This window comes from Schistocerca americana, chromosome X (genome assembly GCF_021461395.2).
Source record: "Schistocerca americana isolate TAMUIC-IGC-003095 chromosome X, iqSchAmer2.1, whole genome shotgun sequence".
NCBI lineage: Eukaryota > Metazoa > Arthropoda > Insecta > Orthoptera > Acrididae > Schistocerca > Schistocerca americana.
The window spans coordinates 654,510,468-654,530,948 of NC_060130.1; the positions used below are offsets into that span (position 1 = coordinate 654,510,468).

Consider the following 20,481-nt stretch of genomic DNA (forward strand, 5'->3'; position numbering starts at 1 on the left):
AATTGTCACGCGAATGTCTAGTTGCACACCGCGGGCATGATTTCACTGCATTTGTATGCTGGCGCGGCATACCTGGTTTAGAGCGTGGATGTGCGCGAGGGCAGTTTACCGGGCCGCGCAGCGCGCCCGGCGGGCCGGTTAATGTTACACACGGCTGATGAAGTTGCAAATGAGTCCTGAGCAAAGTCAAGCGTGTCTTGTCTATCTAATATGTCTATCACTTGTTGAAGGGAGGGATTAACGAGTTTCAAAATCTGTTCCCGTATACAAACATCAGAAACGTTCTGTGCAATTGCATCACGGACCATTGTATCTGAATAAGGGAGTCCACATTCACACTCAAAAGCACAATCCCTTGTAAGGCCTTGCAACGTTGCAACCCACTCCCTATTAGTTTGACCGGCCGTACGTTTTGTACGAAAGAAAGTATACCTTTGTGCAACTACATTAACTGTTTCTTTGAAATAGGCGTCCAATGCCGACAAAATTTCATCGTAGGACAGAGTCGCTACATCGCGTTGGGGAAATAATTTCACTATCACACGGTACGTTTGCACCCCTACACAAGACAATAAGTGAGGCTGCCGCTTGTTACCTTGAATTCTGTAGGCGGCGAGATGAAATCCAAATTGGCATTACCACTCAGTCCATGTCTCGTGCGCCGCGTCAAAATTGCGAAACTGCGGTGCAACTGCATGTTGTGGCTGCGGAAGCGGTGAAGCGGCGGCGGCCGCATCGTTTTGCAGCGCACGTTGACCCTGGACGAGCTGTCCAAGGGCATCCAATAACGCCTGCGTCTGCTGATTCTGCAAGCGATAAAATTCGGACAGTACATCGGGAGATTGTGGCGAAGCCATGACACAAGTAAATGTAAGCAATGAGAAAGAACAACACCCTTTCCGTTGCCTCGTCGCCAACTGTTGTGGCGTAACAAGACAACTACGCCACACTGAAGTAGCCGAAAGGCACGCGTAATCTCCCTTAGGCTAGATAGAGGTCTGAAACAGGATACGTAATGAATAGTAGCAAGAAAAGTACGTAGCTGCTATTATACTTAACTTTTAATCAGTCATTGGTTTACAACGTTCTTGATGAGACATTTCATATGATAACTGTCAAACTATGTAAGGCTAATGGCGCCTTGCTAGGTCGTAGCCATGGACTTAGCTGAAGGCTATTCTAACTGTCTCTCGGCAAATGAGAGAAAGGCTTCGTCAGTGTAGTCGCTAGCAAAGTCGTCGTACAACTGGGGCGAGTGCTAGTCCGTATCTCGAGACCTGCCTTGTGGTGGCGCTCGGTCTGCGATCACACAGTGGCGACACGCGGGTCCGACATGTACTAAATGGACCGCGGCCGATTTAAGCTACTACCTAGCAAGTGTGGTGTCTGGCGGTGACACCACAGCATCTACTACAAAAACGTTGTCCACATTGGGGTCAGATACCATAAGAAAATTTACTAGATGAATGACTTGGCTGTGTGTGAGTAAATCTGAAACCTTCATTGCAAGGACATATGATAATGCCCATAGGTCCAAAGGTTTGTGCCTCAGTTGCCTGCAAGGATGGCAACCCTAAACGTAAGAAAGTGGGTTGGTCTAGTAAGGATGCGAAAATACTAGTGTATGGGAGCAAACTCACAGTGTGTTCATTTATGTGTGTATCTAAGTAGATTTTATGGTCTGTGTTTGAGAAGTTTGCGCTTCTGAAGATTTATCATGCACTTAACTCACTTCAACAGATTGAGGTGTGTGTTTTGTGGAATTGCTAAAGCCTATTTCTTGCAAGTGTCCCATTTTGCCACACTTGTGTCATGTTACACACTGATGGGGGCATTCAGGGGGCTCATGACTTTCGTGAGTATGTGCGTGCCGAGCATCGGTCCACAAGCTATTGCAGCACCTACTTCCTGTCCTGTGGTGCAATTCCTCATCACTGACTGCTCTTCTTTCTCTTACTATCTTTTTCAAGATGGCAGCCTTTGATGTCAATGTGACTACTCACTCACTATATACACTTTTATATGCACTTCAGAGCCAATGCAGTAGCCAATCTGAAGTGGTGGGGTTGTTATATACCCCTTCAATTGAGCCCCCTGACAACACTGTAGCTGCCTTAGCTGCTGGCTCCCAACTCATGCCAACGTGTAGACGCCTATTTTATGGCGCTTAAGAACTCCCAACAGTGGATGTGCCAGATGGTGTTTTCTGCAGCTGGGGGTGCCCATGGGGAGAGCCCTTGATTGGAGGACAGACATTTCGCATATGAAACATATCAGATTACACTAATACAATGGCCATTCTGATCAGGCCATCTCATCAAATAACTCTAGACATTTCAGTGCGAACACTTATAACCCTACTGCTCTCCCTGCCATGACTAGCCCCTAGGAAGAGGGACAGTACTTGAATTGATGGGGATACTTTTACTGTGACAAAGCAGTTATTTTTTGTGGAACAAAAGAAGATAAATTCAGAGAATTTGAGTCTTTGGGGAAAATGTGCAATGGATTGTTATTGATTAAAGCTTCCTCTGCGGCACAATCTGCAGTTCCTCAAGGATGTGATCATCAAGGTAATGTACCAGTCACCATTGCCTCAGACAAAATTTTGAATATGCTCCAAGGAATCATCTGCCACAGAGAGACTGTATGCATTAAAAAGACAAGGAGCTACAGGCTAACCTTGATCAGCGAGATGTTCGTTTTATCCAACATATCCAAAAAGGCCCCATGGATAATCAAAGAGGTACAGGCACCTTTATCTTTGAAGGGAATGTTCTCCTGGAAAAAGTTAGTCATGGTGTACAAGTGTGACATGAAAGCATACATTGCACCACCCATGAGTTGCTTTCAATGCTTACTCTTTGATCATATGTCATCTCACTTCGTGGCAGAACCAAAATGTGGCAACTGCGGATGACCACTCCACGAAGATAGTCATTGTGAACAACCACCTTTGTGTGTCAGTTGCATGGAACACCATCCTCCACAATCACCGGTTTTCCGTCTTCAAGAAAGAAAAGAAAATAGAGGAATATAGATCTTTTGACCACATCTATGAGGCATGTAAAAATGTGAATGCCTACATCCTGTTGATGTGACATCCAATTATGTGAAAGACCCTCTCGGGACCCATCTCGCCGGAAACCCACAGACCAATGATCCAATGCTACCTGATGGCTGAAGGAACTGTGCATGACCTGTGGATCCCAGGACTGCCTGCTCTTCATTTGTCCTCACACTCGTCACAGATAGGCCCTTGCAAGAATCCCAGCCACTGAGGGCTGCAGAGGAGGAGGAGGAGGAAGAGGAAGAGAAAGAGAAAAAGAATAATATGGACAATGTTATTCTGATGGCCCTGGAAGTGGCAGATTCCTCTCACCATCAGATTCTGAACCGTTGCTCATTGACGTGGTTCCAGTGCCATTGGTGACAGGCAATGATGCTGGGGTATGACCAGTCCCCTTGGCCCCTTGCCATTTAACCTGGACACTCAGTGGAACTGTAATGAATAGTATCATCACCTCTGTAACTACAATGCCTCATTTCCACCTTTTCAGCAATTTGCATTGCAGTACAAGGAATACACTTCTCTGATGACCATGCCACAATGCCTTCTCTGTGGTTATCATGCATTCTTTGGGAACTGTGCTAGCCCTGAGAGGGCATCTGGAGAGGATTTTACAGTGGTTTGCACAGGTGTGGTCAGTGACTGGGTTAGCCTTTGTATGAGGTTGGAAGGAATAGCACGACCTCAGCGATCACCGTCTGCAATGTTTATGGACCTCTAGGCAGGCTGCTTACTTACCTTGAGTTGACCACCTTAATCCAACAACTTTCCACCCCTTTTCTCCTACTTTAAGATTTCAGTGTGCATCATGCCCCTGTGGAGGAGCACCACTTCATCTGGTAGGGGTCTTCTGTTTGATCAGCATCTTACAGACCTTGATCTGTCTCTCCTCTGCAATGGTACTCCTACCACTCAAGTGCTGCCCATGGTACCTTTTCAGCTATCTATCTAACAATGTCTTTCCCAAGCCTCATGGCTTCACTGCATTGGTCTCTACTTGAAAATTTTTGTGACAATGACCGCTTTCCAGTGATCCTCACACTTCCTTGCCATCACCAGATAGAACAAGTGCCACATTCCATGCTTTGAAAAGCCAGCTGACAGGTGTATGCCTCTACTGCTACCTTGCTGTCTCTCTGTCAGATTTTACTGACGAGATTCTGCAAGACATGTCTGATGCGATCACCTGTGCCGCTGGAACTGCTATTCCCTTTTCTATAGCCCCCCTCCATTGTCGGCCTGTGCCATGGTGGACCAGAGATGCAGTAGCTGTTCACGATCGGCAAAGAGCCCACATTTCAAATTACTTCCACCATGGACCAATTTTATCACTTTGAAGGTACTCCATCCTTAGGCTCGTCATCTAATTGTAAACACATTAAGAAGGAATACTGGGAGTGCTACGTCTCCTCTGCGGGAACATATGCCTCTTCATCCTAGTTGTGGATCAAACACCATAGTCTTCCTGGATGCTGAAGGTCCACAATTGTACCACATCTCTTCCTTGACAACAGTCTCTGTACTGATGTGTAGGCAACCCACTTTGCAATGGTGCCATCTTCTTGTGTGGGTGTCTTCCGTAAATGAAAAATTGAAGACATTCAACGCTTGATGTGCGGAATTATATAATGAACTATTTACTGAGTGGGAAGTGCTTCACTCTGGGTACTCAATTGTATTTGGCTCGACTGTGTTTTCCCTTTGCAGTGGTGAGATAGTATTATCGTTCTAATGCTTAAGCTGGGCAACAACCCAACATCCATCAACAGCTACCAGCTGATTAGCCTGACAAACATGCTCTGCAAACTACGTGAAAGCATGGTAGTCCATTGATTGTGCTGTGTTCTTGATTCTCGGGATCCTTTTTTCACTCTATTGGTGTGATTTTCCGGAGGGACAAACCACAACTGACCGTCTGATTAGGTTGGAAATAGCAGTCTGACAGGCCTTTTCTAAATGCCCACACCTGATGGCAGTCTTTTCTGACCCATATAAGGCGTACGACACCGCATGACACCATCGCATTTTACTTATCCACCATGACTGGAGCGTTGGTGGCTCCCTACCATTTTTATTAATCAGTTTTTATTCCAACAGATGTTCGGGTTAGAGTTGATACTCCACTCAGCTCCCAACAGGTCTAAGAGAATGGTATTCCGCGGGGCTCGATACGGAGTGTCACACACTTCCTCATTGCCATCACTATGCAGGTGACCTCTTATCAGGCCACTGGTTGGCCCCGCACTGTATGTCAACGACATTTGCATTTTGTACAGCTTTCACTGTGTGGTCTTGACTGAAGGCCAGCCTTAATTCACCGTCCAACGGGCCTCTGATTGGAGCTTTTCCCATGGTTTCCAGTTTTATTCTTCCAAAAATGGAGGTCGTGTATATTGGTTGTTGTACCAAAGTCCATCCTGACCCATAACACTATTTGTGTACACAGTGCGTGGACATGACTCCCTTAACAATGTTTTAATATGTAATGGCTCAGTGAGTGGTCACCAGGTCATTCACTGCTGATACTTTTGTCACCCTGTGATCTCTACTATTCATGACCTTCCCTCTGAACTTAATCATACTATCTGTGTGGCTTGTCTTCCTCTGGTGCCCTAGTCTCATGGATATCACAGGGAATGAAGAAACAATTACTCACCCCCACTGACATTCCCATGTATGGATTTGCAGGTGCAACTGAAGCCTCTACTTACTTACACTAATGCCCCCTTTAATAAACTCTGCGTAATCAAGGAGCCTATTGCTGCATGGCACTCTTCCTTTCATTTCTCCTTTAAGGAATCCACTGTTGAATGTCACTTCCAGATTGTTCATACCAGAGTGACTTACTATTTTACATAACAAGCCACCCCCTCCATCACCCCCCACATCGTGCTTATGGAGCCTTACTTACAGTTGCTCATATCGTGGTGAAATGCCCCCTCATTCTTGTCTTCCAAATTCTTTGCCCCTCTTGTTGGCAGATGACTCTCAGACAATTCAACTTGTACTCCATTTTCTCTGTGACAGTGGTTTTTATTGTCAGATATTATGTTTTAAACGACCTTTGAGGTGGAGACAGGGTGGTTGGGGTTGGGAGAATCCCTTGCCAATGTTGTGTCAGGGAGACCTTCGATGCTGCCTAATTTCCCTGCTGCTTCTGTCATCCCTACTTTCGTCTGTTGTAATTGCTTTTAGGCAGTTTGCCTCTTTTTCCACCACACCCTGTTTTCCATTTTAGGACTAGCACTCTGCTGATTAGTGGGTGCTGTCCTCCTCTTTAACCCTTTGTCTAAGATGGATTGGGGGTGGGACAGTTGTGGGAGAGCCTGCCACCTTCGCATGCAGAGCTCCAGGGCACGCCCATGTGAGGCCTTAATAATTTCTTCCATCTCGTTTTATTATTAATGGTCCGACCAATGTCCATTATATTTTTAGCCTTTCCCCTTTTACTTTTCTGGATCTCCTGACTAGAGGACATTCTTTACTCTGTAGCTGTCTTCGCCCTTAATCAGGTTGGCAGGGGTCAGGTATGGGTGGAGTTTCTCTCGCCTTGGGTGAGCCCTGAAAGACCACTTGTCTGCTCTATCCTATGATCAATCCAATCCAATCTATATGTGAGGAGGTACCCAAAAGAACTCGTACACATTTTTTGGTGGGCAGAGCTTTTATTGTACTGTGGTTTGCTGCTAGGGATGCATAGAGCAAACATTCCAGAGTCAGTTATTCGAGTGCCATTACAGGAGGAGGTCAGGACTAGTTTCAGGAGAGTTTACAGTGACAACTGTTTTGTGTGATTGTCATTTTTGCAGAGGCTGATTTTTGTGAAGAGCGTGTGGCAGTGAAATTGTGCTTTTTGCTTGGAAAAAGTGGAACAGAAATTCTTGAAATGTTAAAAAGGCATACAAGGACGATGCTGTGGGAAAACCCATATGTTTGATTTTTTCCCGTTTCAAAAATGTTGAAATGTCAATTAATGACAAACCTCATTCTGGTTGTCCTTCCATGGGCTGAACACATGAAAACAGTGAAAAACTTCATGCAGTCATCAATGAAGATTGACAGCAGACCATTGAAAAAATTGTGGAACTGTCAGAAGTGACTTGGAGTTCAGTGTAGCGAATTGTGACAGAAGATTTGGCAATGAAAAAGGTGGCTGCTAAATGCTGAACAAAAACAAGGCCACATGGGAGCATGCTGTGCTTTGAAAGAAGAGTCCCAGAATGATCCAAACTTCTTTTCAAAAATTCTCACAGGTGATGAAACTTAGTGCTATCCTTAATATCCTGAATCAGAGCAACAATCACACCAGTGGAAGACTTCAAGTTTGCCTTGCCCCAAGAAAGCTCATCGGGTACAATCAAACATTAAGACAATGCTGATTTATTTTTACAATGAGGGAAGAGTTGTCTATTCGGAGTTTGTTCTACAGTGTCACATAGTTAACCAGGCTTTATACTTGAAAATTTTGAAAAGATGGTGCAACAGTGTGTGGTAGAAGCATCCTGATTTGTGGCAGTCGGGTGAATGGTTTTTCCATCATGACAATGCCCCTGCTCACAAAGTATGGTCTGTATTACAGTTCTTGACCAAAAATGGTATGACCCCAGTTCTTCACACCCCCCTCCATTCCACATAGTCACCCGACATTGCCCAGTGTTGTGTTTTTTTTTTTTTTTCCTAGAGTGAAAAGAGACACAAAGGGAAAGTGTTTGCTGATGTTGCTCAGGTGAAGAAAAAAGATGGAGGGGCTGTCAAGCATCACAGAAAATGAATTTAAACAATGTTTTGAAAAATGGAATAAAAGATTAGACAAGTGTATTAGTGCAAGTGGCCACTAGTTTGAACAGGATTTAAGGTTTGTGCTTAAAATGTGAATAAATAAGTAAAAAAAAAAAAATCGGTTTCTTTCAGGTACCCCCTCGTACTTCTACTTTTCCATAGATTTCTTTTTCAGTTCTACCATCAGTATTGCCTACAATGCCCATGTTTGTCAATCCTACATATTTTTCTCATTGAAGCACATTCCTGGTGGATGCCAATATCTTCAGATGACTGAACCCTTGACTGAGGGACTGATTATGTTCTCTTACTCCTTTACCCCCAATCAACCAACAAAACCATCTTTACATGTCAGAAATTTTACAAGCCATCAAATGCAACTACAGTTGTCAGCAGTATGTGTCCCACTCTCACTTCAGTCATTAAATGGTGGAAAAGCTGTAAACATAGGCATTACGGAAGAGTCTCCTGCTACATTTTGAAATGTTGTCACTGCCTATAACGATGTTGCCATTAGCTCTGGATAACCCCACATGGTTAGCATTAATAGTTGTTATACTTCCTCATGGTTGAAAATGCAACTCTCCAAATCGCTAAAATGTTCAGAGTGTGATTTCTACATGTCACAGTTCCAGTGTCATCGCTGCTTTTTTAAAGGTGAGTTACACACAGAACAGAAAACTCGTCCTGATTTATTTGACTCTTTGAGATCTGTTATGAAACAACTCCTGAGTAATGTGAGACATGTTAACTAAGCATTCCAATCACTGCCCAGTACTCACAGTATCAGAGTTCTGTCAGCAACAAACAGCCAGAAATGTAAACACCGTAAACCAAACTAATAGACCAATCAACACAATATGCAGGAGCGTGGCATGATCTCATCAGAGGGCACTCCTGATGAGAAACACCATTTAGGTGGTGGTCCAATGTAGTTACAGTAATTTTGTGCCAGCTACGTGATTTACATAGTGAAGTTGGGTGGAACTACTAAACATTGTGTTGAGGAGAGAAAAGTTCAAAAGCTGAAGGTGCTGAGATAATTTCCACGTGCTTAGGCTGAAAGTGTTTTCAAGATAGTGCAGCCTTCTGTGCTCGCCATCTCCTGTGCTGCAGTTATTAAGAAACCTAACAAGTGATTAACATGCTTGGCATAAATAGGCAGGCTTGCAATAGCTTCTGCATGCAGATAACTCTTTTTCTATGCCTCTATCTACTTGACCAACAATACTGAGCATATGAATAACATTTAATTTCTTCTCAGAAAAAATGTGTGTTAGCTTTGATGGCACTAAATACATTTGTATGCCTGATCAGAAGTATCTGTGGTCCTGTTGGTTACATTTTTGTAGCACCTTTCTCTGATCCTGCCTTGAACTATGGCCCTTTGGTTAGTAGACCAGCCAGCCTCCACAACCTAATGAACATATAAATGGTGCAAAATATTGGTGTTGCAATAGCAATGTGCATATGTGGAACAAGCTCTAAAACGATCAACTGCTGTAGAGCTCAAGAACCATCACTTTTGATTTGGAAGCAATTGTCAATTGCCCCACAGGAATTTAGAAACCAATACTATGAACCATTACAAGCTGCTGTTTGTCTTCAGCAATTGTAGGACGAGCTACAGGAATTTTAGATTAAGTGTTTGTTCTTAACAGTAACCTACTTGCATAAATTGCAATAAACATCCTCTATTGCATTGCTTGCAATAGGCAAGGTTTCTAGTTCGATCCCTGGTCTGGCACACAGTTTTAACCTGCCAGTAACTCTTTCATATACAGAGGTGCAATAAAAGTAGCACTCTGTTTTTCTTTAGTAAACTGGGGTCCCAGAGCTGTTTTCGTTAAGTACAACAAATATGAAGAGATTCAACTCAGATTAAATTAGATACATTTCATAGACCTATAGTGAAGAGATCCTTGCAGACTTGAAACATGTCAGAAAAACATAAGTACATAATCTATTTACAAAATAACTAATATGCCTTCCACACATCCTAAGTCGTGTGGTCCTCGATGATGTGGAAAAAGTAAGAGTAATTATCCTTTTTTTCAGTTACTCATTAAAAGTGTTGCTTTTTGTTTTATATGTGTACACACATAATCATATGTGCCTCAATGACAAATTATGGTACCTTCAGAGTGGATGCACTTTTCGTTTGAACCCTTGCAGGAATCCAGTGACGCTTCGAGCATTGAGGATAATAGACAGGGGATTCTAATGAAGTAAATATATGCTATCAATGTATTTTGAGTATCTAGTATACATTTTTACAATATTTTATTTGTGGTTTTTTTTCCAGATTGGTGGTATGTTTGCAACTCCAGTTATTCTCCCTCCTGAGGTTGCAATTGTAGCAATTGGAAAAATACAGGTAAAATTTTAGTGCACTTCACTTTCATTTATTAATTCAGTACTCATAATTTCATATAGTATGATTTGCAGTTCCTAATTTACATATATGTGGAGGAAAATATGCCATTATTCTCTTTTATATGTTGAAACTCTCTGCATACATAACAACTAAATTTTAGAAACTTTTCATTCAATACTAGCTCTGCCAGTAGGTACATGTTTTTGCTGTTTTCCATTGTAATTTTATTTATTACCACAAATGAAGTGATGTAGCCTGGTATCTACCACATATATTCAAAGTAATTCATGTTTTGTGCAAATAATGCTCAGAGAACTGAATAATATGCATATGAACATTCTGCTATGTGTCAGTACAAATGTTACTCATGACTGTGTAGAGGAGTGCTCATAACTGAAACACAGTTTCGTACACTGACAACTTCTAATATACTCATAGACAGAAAATTATAAGACCTTGTTCGCTATCAAATGAGCTAACTCTCCCAATCAGCCCATCTTGTCACATCTCATTTAAGTAATGATAACGTTATGAAAAGGATAGATAGCTACTCACCATTTAGCGAACATGTTGAGTCACAGGTAGGCCCAACAAAAAGACTAAAGACTAATAAACACATAAGCTTTTGGCCAGAAGGCATCTTCTGAAATAGACAACATTCACCCACACATTCACGAAACTCAGCTCACTGTCTGGCTACAGAGGTCAGACTAACCCCAGCAGGCAGAAATGTGGTCGTGTGTGTGTGTGTGTGTGTGTGTGTGTGTGTGTGTGTGTTTTGTCTATTTCAGAAGAAGGCCTTCTGGATAAAAGCTTTTGTGTTTAATAGTTGTTGTGCCTATGTGCGACTGAACCTGTCCACTATATGGTGAGTAGCAATCTATCCTTTTCATAACGTTGTTACTATTCTGTCGTGAATTTATCATTTTAGTAGCATCACACATTAGATCCACAGTGCAACAACCTTCCATGTGTCTGGCTCTCATTCATTGATGTGCTTGCAAAGGGATATTTTCTAACAGGACAAAAATGACACCTACAAAAGAAACGAGGAGTTCAGTGTCCTGGGATGCAAAATTCCAGCCCAAACATTGACCATGAGATTTGAAATCTCAGTTCATATACTGATCGTGGCTTCTGTGTGCTTACTGATATACATTGTGCGTGTTCACAATACCCTACCTGGTAAATGTAACTTCATCAGTTAAGAGAACGAACATTAGGAAATTTCACTGGTTGTTGCACTGTTGTAGTAGCCAGTCATAAAATTCCAATCTGTTATGTTGGTCTTAGGAGTGTAAACTTTGCATGCTAGTATTGTGATAAGGTTAATGCCTTTCGGCCTGGAAAGACCAAATTTAGAATTGTATATGAGATCCCAAAATAGAATGTTACCGTATTTACTCGAATCTAAGCTGCACTCGAATCTAAGCCGCACCTGAAAAATGAGACTCGAAATCAAGGAAAAAAAATTTTCCCGAATCTAAGCCGCACCTAAAATTTGAGACTCGAAATTCAAGGGGAGAGAAAAGTTTTAGGCCGCATCTCCAAATCGAAACAAAGTTGGTCCATTGTAATATGAGACACAATTTAGGTCGAATGAATGACGATACAGCTACATTAGTTTGGTTGGAGTCGTAAGCTTAGCAGTTAAGCTTTACCAGGTAGCCATTGCTATGCGTCAAGCGCTTCGTCCATATTTATACGGATTCCCTTCCTTTTTCACGTGCTTCGTCTGGTTTGAACTGATTGCTTATTTTTCTTTGCTTTGATAGGCACCGTTTTCTTTGTTATAGGTGTTTAGATCATTCTAAGCTGAAAATGCATTACTGTACTGTGTCATGCATTGTTTGTCGCATTCTGATAGTGCATGTTTACGACCTGTCACCGCTCGCGGCATGGCTTGCTTTTGTGCGCGCTACCACCGCTTACAGTAAAAGAGAGAGAGAGAGAGAGAGAGAGAGAGAGAGAGAGAGAGAGAGAGAGGAGTCGTCTCATTAGCGAAACAATGACAAGAGACTGCTATTTGTTGTTACTTACACTGCTGTTTTCTTTGATAATGATCAACAAGAACCAAATAATAGACTGCGTATGATAGAAAATGTTCTGAATGAGAGTTTAGCGAAAATTTTACTCCGTTTGAAAATCTTTGCAGGCGCCTCTTTAGTACATTACATTCTGCACAGAAATTAGAGTCATCTTAGATTTAAAAATCTAGTCAATTTCCGTGCTTCATTTCTGACTGTATCACTATTAGGCGTAAGAATAATAAGAATATAAACATGACTTGATATGTATATTCTTCCGCATTTGCTGTTGTCTCACTAGTTTCGTAGTTTATTAAGCAGACAGGATTTAAATGAGATAGCAGCAAACACGAAACAATACATGTCAAAATGTTTATATTCGTATTATCCTTATGGTGAAGAGAATACTGCATGTGATTCACAATTCATAAAATTTCCTATTAGCAACCATCTCTTCTCACAGGTAAGAAAAAATTCAGAACGTAGAGTTGGCCATATTGACAAACATCCCAAACAGTCTTGCCAGTCGGATTTTTGTAGTACATTGAAATGCTGCTACATTCGAAGATGAACAATACGGAATTTGTATTTACTTCGTTGGATAATATATGAAAATACAGTGGTCGAAACTCGGGGCGGAGGAAAAAAAGCTCGTCTTCCACTTTTTTTTTTATTTATTTACTGACGCAGAGGTCTAGGCGCCAGTATTTATCTTTGTGCCTACAAACCATGCCTGTGTAGCGCTACATATATTCGACGGCAGAAGTTAGTTGTAGTTGTAGTTTCAGAACTTCCGCTTGCTTTGCACTCGATTCTAAGCCGCAGGCGGTTTTTTGGATTACAAAAACTGGAAAAAAAGTGCGGCTTAGTTCGAGTAAATACGGTATTTGCTGCACTGATGAACTGGGACGTTTATGTGTGGGCATGAGTACCTGTTGGACACAGATCATGTACTTCAAACATACTCTGCTTTTATATGTCCACCAGGAACCAGCTGACCAGTTTCACAGAGCTGTTTATGTAGTCAATATAGGAAATTTTGTGCACAGAATAGTGACACAGCATTTATGATACTGTAATATACCTAAAGTATCATGTACTTGTCTATGGACTCACTGAAGTCATGCTTCACATTCATGGGATGACATGAAGTAATTAACTGGTTATAAGGCACCTGAGGTAAGGCACAACTAGATGTTTATTTGCAGCCCTGTGGATTCATGTAAAGACTACTGTGACCATAATCAGATTTCCCTAAATTGCTCCATGTAAATGCCGGATGGATCCTTTGAAAAGAGCACAGCCAATTCCCTTCATCATCCTCTCATAATCCAAACTTGTGCTGCACCTCTGATGACTGCACTGTTGATTTGATGTGAAACTCTAATCTTCCTTCCATTTTCAAAAGTATGTGGACACTTATTAATGGACATTAATATGAGGTGTTTCCACCTTTCGCCTTTATGATGGCTTGAATTCTGCTGGGGACACTTTCAATGAGGCGTCTGAATGTCTGTGGACGAATGGCTGCCCATTCTTCCTCAAGGGCCGAAACCAAGGTAGTGATTTAAGACACTGGGATCTGGAATGAAGTTGACATTCTGACTCATCCCAAAGGTAGGAACACTTTCAGTTAGGTGTTTAAATGTCTGTGGACAAATGGCTGCCCATTCTTCCTCAAGAGCTGCAACCAAGGTAGTGATGTAAGACACTGGGGTCTGGAGTGAAGCTGACATTCTAACTCATCCCAAAGGTGTTGCATTAGGTTCAGGTTGGGATTCCTGACAGGCCAATCCATTTCAGGAATGTTATTGTCCACAAACCACTGGCTCGCAGATGGTGTTTTGGTCGGTTGGCTATTTGTTTTTGGGGGAGGGGACCAAACAGCGAGGTCATCGGTCCCATTGGTTTAGAGAAGGATGAGGAAGGAAGCAAGCTGAGCCCTTTCAAAGGAACCATCCCGGCATTAGCATGAAGCATTTTAGGGAAATCACAGAAAACCTAAATTAGTATGGCCGGATGCGAGTTTGAACCATCATCCTCCCGAATGTGAGCATACCTTGCTCGGTCGTGCTGCTTTATGGCAAGGTGTAATGTCATGCTGCTTTACGGCGAGGTGTAATGTCATGCTGATAGACTCAGTTATCATCTCCAAACTGTTCCACTACTGTACACAGTACACAATGCTGTAAAATGTGATTATGTCCTTCCACATTCAGTGTTTTCTTATGTGTGATAAGGGTATCACATTCTAACCACAAAATACAGGGTGATTCAAAAAGAATACCACAACTTTAAAAATGTGTATTTAATGAAAGAAACATAATATAACCTTCTGTTATACATCATTACAAAGAGTATTTAAAAAGGTTTTTTTTCACTCAAAAACAAGTTCAGAGATGTTCAATATGGCCCCCTCCAGACACACGAGCAATATCAACCCGATACTCCAACTCGTTCCACACTCTCTGTAGCATATCAGGTGTAACAGTTTGGATAGCTGCTGTTATTTCTCATTTCAAATCATCAATGGTGGCTGGGAGAGGTGGCCGAAACACCATATCCTTAACATACCCCCATAAGAAAAAATCGCAGGGGGTAAGATCAGGGCTTCTTGGAGGCCAGTGATGAAGTGCTCTGTCACGGGCTGCCTGGCGGCCGATCCATCGCCTCGGGTAGTTGACGTTCTAGTTACGGACAGATAAGTGCCAATGTGGTGGCGCTCCATCCTGCTGAAATATGAATTGTTGTGCTTCTTGTTTGAGCTGAGGGAACAGCCAATTCTCTAACATCTCCAGATACTGTAGTTCAGTTACAGTAGCACCTTCGAAGAAAAAGGGACCAAAAACGTTACTGGCTGAAATGGCACAGAAAACGTTCACCTTAGGCGAGTCACGTTCATACTGAGTTGTTTCCCGCGGATTCTCAGTGCCCCATATACAGACATTGTGACGGTTGACTTTCCCGTTAGTGTGGAAAGTTGCTTCATCACTAAACACAATCTTTGAAACGAAAGATTCATCTGTTTCCATTTGAGCAAGGATAAAATCACAGAAATCGATTCTTTTAATCTTATCAGCTGCAGACAGTGCTTGAACCAATTTCAGACGATAAGGTTTCATAACTAACCTTTTTCGTAGGACTCTCCATAAAGTTGATTGTGGAATTTGCAGCTCTCTGCTAGCTCTGCGAGTCGACTTTCCTGGGCTGCGAACAAATGCTTGCTGGATGCGTGCTACATTTTCATCACTCGTTCTCGGCCGTCCAGAACTTTTCCCTTTGCACAAACACCAATTCTCTGTAAACTGTTTATACCAACGTTTAATACACCACCTATCAGGAGGTTTAACACCATACTTCGTTCGAAATGCACGCTGAACAACTGTCGTCGATTCACTTCTGCTGTACTCAATAACACAAAAAGCTTTCTGTTGAGCGGTCGCCATCTTAGCGTCAACTGATGCTGACACCTAGTCAACAGCGCCTCAAGCGAACAAATGTACAACTAAATGAAACTTTATAGCTCCCTTAATTCGCCGACAGATAGTGCTTAGCTCTGCCTTTTGTCGTTGCAGAGTTTTAAATTCCTAAAGTTGTGGTATTCTTTTTGAATCACCCTGTACATCCCCATACTGTAACACCTCCTATGCACTTCACTGTTGGTGTTGCACATGATGGCAGATATATTCTCCAGAATTTCTCCAAACCCAGGCCCTTAAATCGGATTGCCATAGAACAGGTGATTAATCATTCCAGATCACTCATTTCCTGTCATCCAGTGTCCAGTGGCATCCCTCTTTACACTACCTCAAGTGTTGCTGTGCATTGACTACAGAAATGTGTGGTTTATGAGAAGCTTCTGGACTATTGAACATCCCATTCTTTTTAACTCCGTACACACAATCATTATGCTAGCTAGACTCCAGGTAGCATCTTCAAACTCATAAGTGACTCCTTCTCTGATATCACGCAATTTTTTTTATAAATGCTCTCCACAATGCTTGTGATCTCTGTCCATCAGTACATGAGGTCTGTCTAATGTCAGTTTAGGTGCAGTTCTTCCTTCCAATTTCCACTTCTCAGTCACATCACTAACAGTCAACTTGAGTAGCTTTAGACGGATTGACATGTGGACATGATGGATTTGTTAGTCAGTTGACTCTCTGGTTCACATTTGAGGTCACTAAGCTCACCTGGCTAATCCATTCTGCTTCTCTAATGGTAATAAAACGCTCCTGACTTACTTTTATACTTGTGAGTCCACCTCTTGTGACATCTAGTTGTCATTTCTGTGTTTCATAGGGTGCCTGGATATTTTTGATCAGATAATGTACCGTAGTTCCCGATAACAGGATAACATACACCTTTGATGACTTTGGATGGTTTTATGTCATTAACAGGATTCAAAATCATTGTACCACGTCCTTTCACCTGGCCTCCAAAGGCTACGCAGAGTGTGTTATCTTCACTATTGAGACTCAGCTCCATAAGAAAATGATGTCCAATACTGCAACTAATGCCCTCCATAGTTTTCTGGTAACTTATAGAGTCACTCTGATAGAAGGCTGCAGCCCAGACGGAGTGGCTTCGTGGCATACTTTTGATCAGATAGTTTATGTGGTAGGTGTCAAATGACAGATGTTAGAGTGGAACATAGCTGGAACTGTTGCTCAGATTTTTCCCCTCATGCTGCTTGCTGTGCAGAAACTGTAACCACACAAATGCTATGCAATACAGCTATGGAATGTCTTGTGTTTCATATAATTACCTGTAAAACAAAATACTGTTCCTATGACACAGACTTCCACGTTAATATGCATTAAAACATGGCGACACATTAATTATGATCAGATTCAAAAGCATTGTCAAGGTTAAATATGAATATCTCAATTTGCAATTTGGAATATTTACTGTATTACTTCTAGTTTTCCAATAGAATCCATCTTAGTTGCAAATACTTGCCGGCCGCGGTGGTCTCGCGGTTAAGGCGCTCAGTCCGGAACCGCGCGACTGCTACGGTCGCAGGTTCGAATCCTGCCTCGGGCATGGATGTGTGTGATGTCCTTAGGTTAGTTAGGTTTAAGTAGTTCTAAGTTCTAGGGGACTGATGACCACAGATGTTAAGTCCCATAGTGCTCAGAGCCCGAGCAAATACTTCTCCATCCTACAACATTGCCACATAATCTACTTCATCGTACATTTTCTCTCATCAGTGAACCACACGACATTTTGACTTGGAACTCATGCCATTTAGATTGCATTATTAACCTAGACATTGTTAACTACAGCATGCAAGAAAGAAAACAGTACAAAAACTGGCACTGCACACAATTTGATATTCTGGTAAAGCTGATTGATACTGTTCCAATGCAGCATGTTACAAAAACAGCCACTGCACAGCAGGTAACACAGGTATTGTAGGTTGTTCATATTATTCCATTTTAACACACTAATTCAGTTATTAGTGATTTTAGCTTGATTTACCTTCATAGATATAAAAAAGTTAGACATGTATGCAGTTGGTTCTTCCATGCTATTTGAAAAATTATGTCACAGCATGCTGCCAGTTCCAAATTGTGAAGTATCTGTTGCCAGGACTAAACGCATACCTCATTTAAATGTGACCAGACAGTGATAGATTTTGTATACTTTTTACAGCACAGACATTCTTTGTTTTCATTACACTGTGTAAACTAGTGTTGGGATAAGTCACACCACTACTTCTAGAATTTGTATCTATATAATGTCACATTTTTGAATGACATGTCCATTGGTGAGAAATTTTTAACTACATTCCTAATAGGCATATTTACACACTTGCGTGATTGTGCCACTGTGCCTGTGGATAATGACATCCTATTAACAGTTGACTTTCAGAAATGACATTGCCTATGACGCGCTTTTGTCATGCATAAGCCAACGTCAATCCAGAATTAAGGAGTTGGTGTGAAGTATGTTATACTGTGAGTGCAGAAAATTTCGTTGTTGGTTAAGACCAGGTAGGTCAACCAGGTTCAAATTTATACGCATGACTGACTTTTTTTGTCTGCTTGAAACTTGGTCTATTATCCATTACATGCACTTGCATCTCAAAATAAAGACAACAAACTATGAAAGATATCAAAATGGATAGTTGCTAGGTTCTACAAGTAGTTGTAATTTTTGAACCATCTCATAAATGTGACTACTAGAAGACAATAACAAACCATGCTGAACATGAGTGTCAGAAAAAGTTACTAATGTTGCAAAACAGCAGAAACCATTGGAGATGTTGTAATGTGTACACACAACACAACCAAGAATATTAGTATAACTTTATTACCTGTAGACTGTGGCATGTACACTAATACCCATAACATACACTGAACACAATAAGATAAGGCAGATGTATGCAAGCAGCAACAACATGATAACTGAGCGAGAGCATAGCACAGCAGGGTTTAAATAGGCACTCGCCCGTAGCAGGGTCAATCGGAAGTTCACAGTATTGCTCTTTCATGGCCCACTCTCGCTGATGACAGCACACTGATAATGCACATAGCTTTCAAGTGGGTGTGCAGTACTTCATTCCGCTTGCCTTGGGGAACAGCTCGGATTCACGAGATGTCCATGGTGTCTTCCTCTGCAAGGCTCTGAATGAGACGACATGCTGATACTGGGGCGTATGGTTAGAAGTACTTGGGGTGCACTCAGCATTGCCCTCTGCCTTCTCGTGTCAACCCATACGGTTGGGTAGGTGACGCTGGCATGAGCTCAATGTCCACATCAGGTCCAGGGTCTGGTGGTCCCCCGCAGTTGGCAGCTGAGGCAGAGGAGATGGCTCCATTGTGGATGGCAGCTGAATTGGTACTGGTAATGGTATTGGTTCATCCATCAGTGATTGAGGACCCCTCATATGTCATGGCAGGGACTCAGCTACATGCAAGCGCAACTAGTCATAATGACGTACACAGAGGCCCTCCTCCATGCGGACATCGCAGTGACGACAGCTGCAGCATCAGGAAATGACGTTGGGAAGCCATTTTGGGTGATGACCAAACCCGCATGCCCAGAGAGCCACCCCGAGCCAGCAGTTCGACTGGGCTGTTGTTGCTGAACAGTGTGAACTTTTAGGAAGACAGAAATTGATCCAAAGCAACATTGAACAGGACCAAGCCATGTACTTCTTCATTTGCATTCTGAATGTTCTAACTAATCTTTCGGCCCCACCGTTGGACTGTGGGTGGAAGGGTGGGGCAAAAATGTGGCGAATCCTGCAGTTGTTGCAGGAGGACGCAAACTTCCGTGTCACAACCTGAGGGCCGATATCAGAGACCAACGTTGCCAGAAGTCCTTTGCTGGAAAAAGTTTTCAACAGGGCTGCCACGGTGGTAGAGGCTGAAGTTGATGGGCAATGAACATCATGTGGGAACTGAGAGAATGCATCAGTGCAAGCATGCATTACGAGAAGGGCCGGCAAAATTGATGTGGAGACAGTGCCAAGCGTGCGAAGGCTGCGGCCACGCAGACAACATTTCCACTGGGGCAGATTGCTGTGATGTGCATTAAGAACATGCCTTTACCAAACCAGTGATATCACCATCCAAACCAGACCAAAAAGCATGATGGCAGGCCAATGCCTTGGTGCGTGAACCCCCCCCCCCCCCCTTTTCCATTCTACCCCAGTGATCAGAGTGCAGCAATTACAGAATCTCCAAACAGAGATCCGAGGGAATCACTACATGAAGAGCTGAATAGTCCATATCGACAGAGAAATGATGCTGAATCACATAGTAGTTATGAAGGTGGCCAGACACCCGCAGTGGAGGCACTTCAGGCTAGCCATGTTGTATGCAATGTATTGTTTGCCTTAAAATCAGATTGGTAGCACTAGCCTGTGCGACCCAAGCACTAGTGATTGGAAGACCATCGACAGTTTGTTGAATGCATTCATCAACATGGAAGATTGGGGTAACTCCTCCCAATCAGAAACTGGGCCCGGACTGGCCGTAAGACGGTAGAATGCGTCAGCATTTGCCATGCTGGGATGCATCTGTTGCTAACACTAAATGTTGACTCAGTTGCTAGGTTATGAGGCAAGGTGCAGATTGTAACATAGACTTAAGTTTGGAAAATGCAGTGTCACGTGCCTGCGACCACTGGAAAGATGCCCCCTTATTCAGTAGGGCAGGTAACTGTTGTGCAACTGGCGCCACCCCTTGCAAAAACTGATGATAATAAGCAATCTT

At 42.5% G+C, this 20,481-nt stretch overlaps 1 protein-coding gene across 1 annotated transcript in view; it reads left to right on the forward strand.

The window, feature by feature from the left end:
- LOC124555338 (lipoamide acyltransferase component of branched-chain alpha-keto acid dehydrogenase complex, mitochondrial) overlaps positions 1-20,481 on the forward strand; it is a 106,770-nt gene that overhangs the window by 70,524 nt on the left and 15,765 nt on the right. Inside the window, exon 7 of the mRNA XM_047129217.1 lies at positions 10,155-10,226. Coding sequence (XP_046985173.1) covers positions 10,155-10,226 — 72 coding nt within the window. The remainder of the gene's footprint in view (positions 1-10,154; positions 10,227-20,481) is intronic.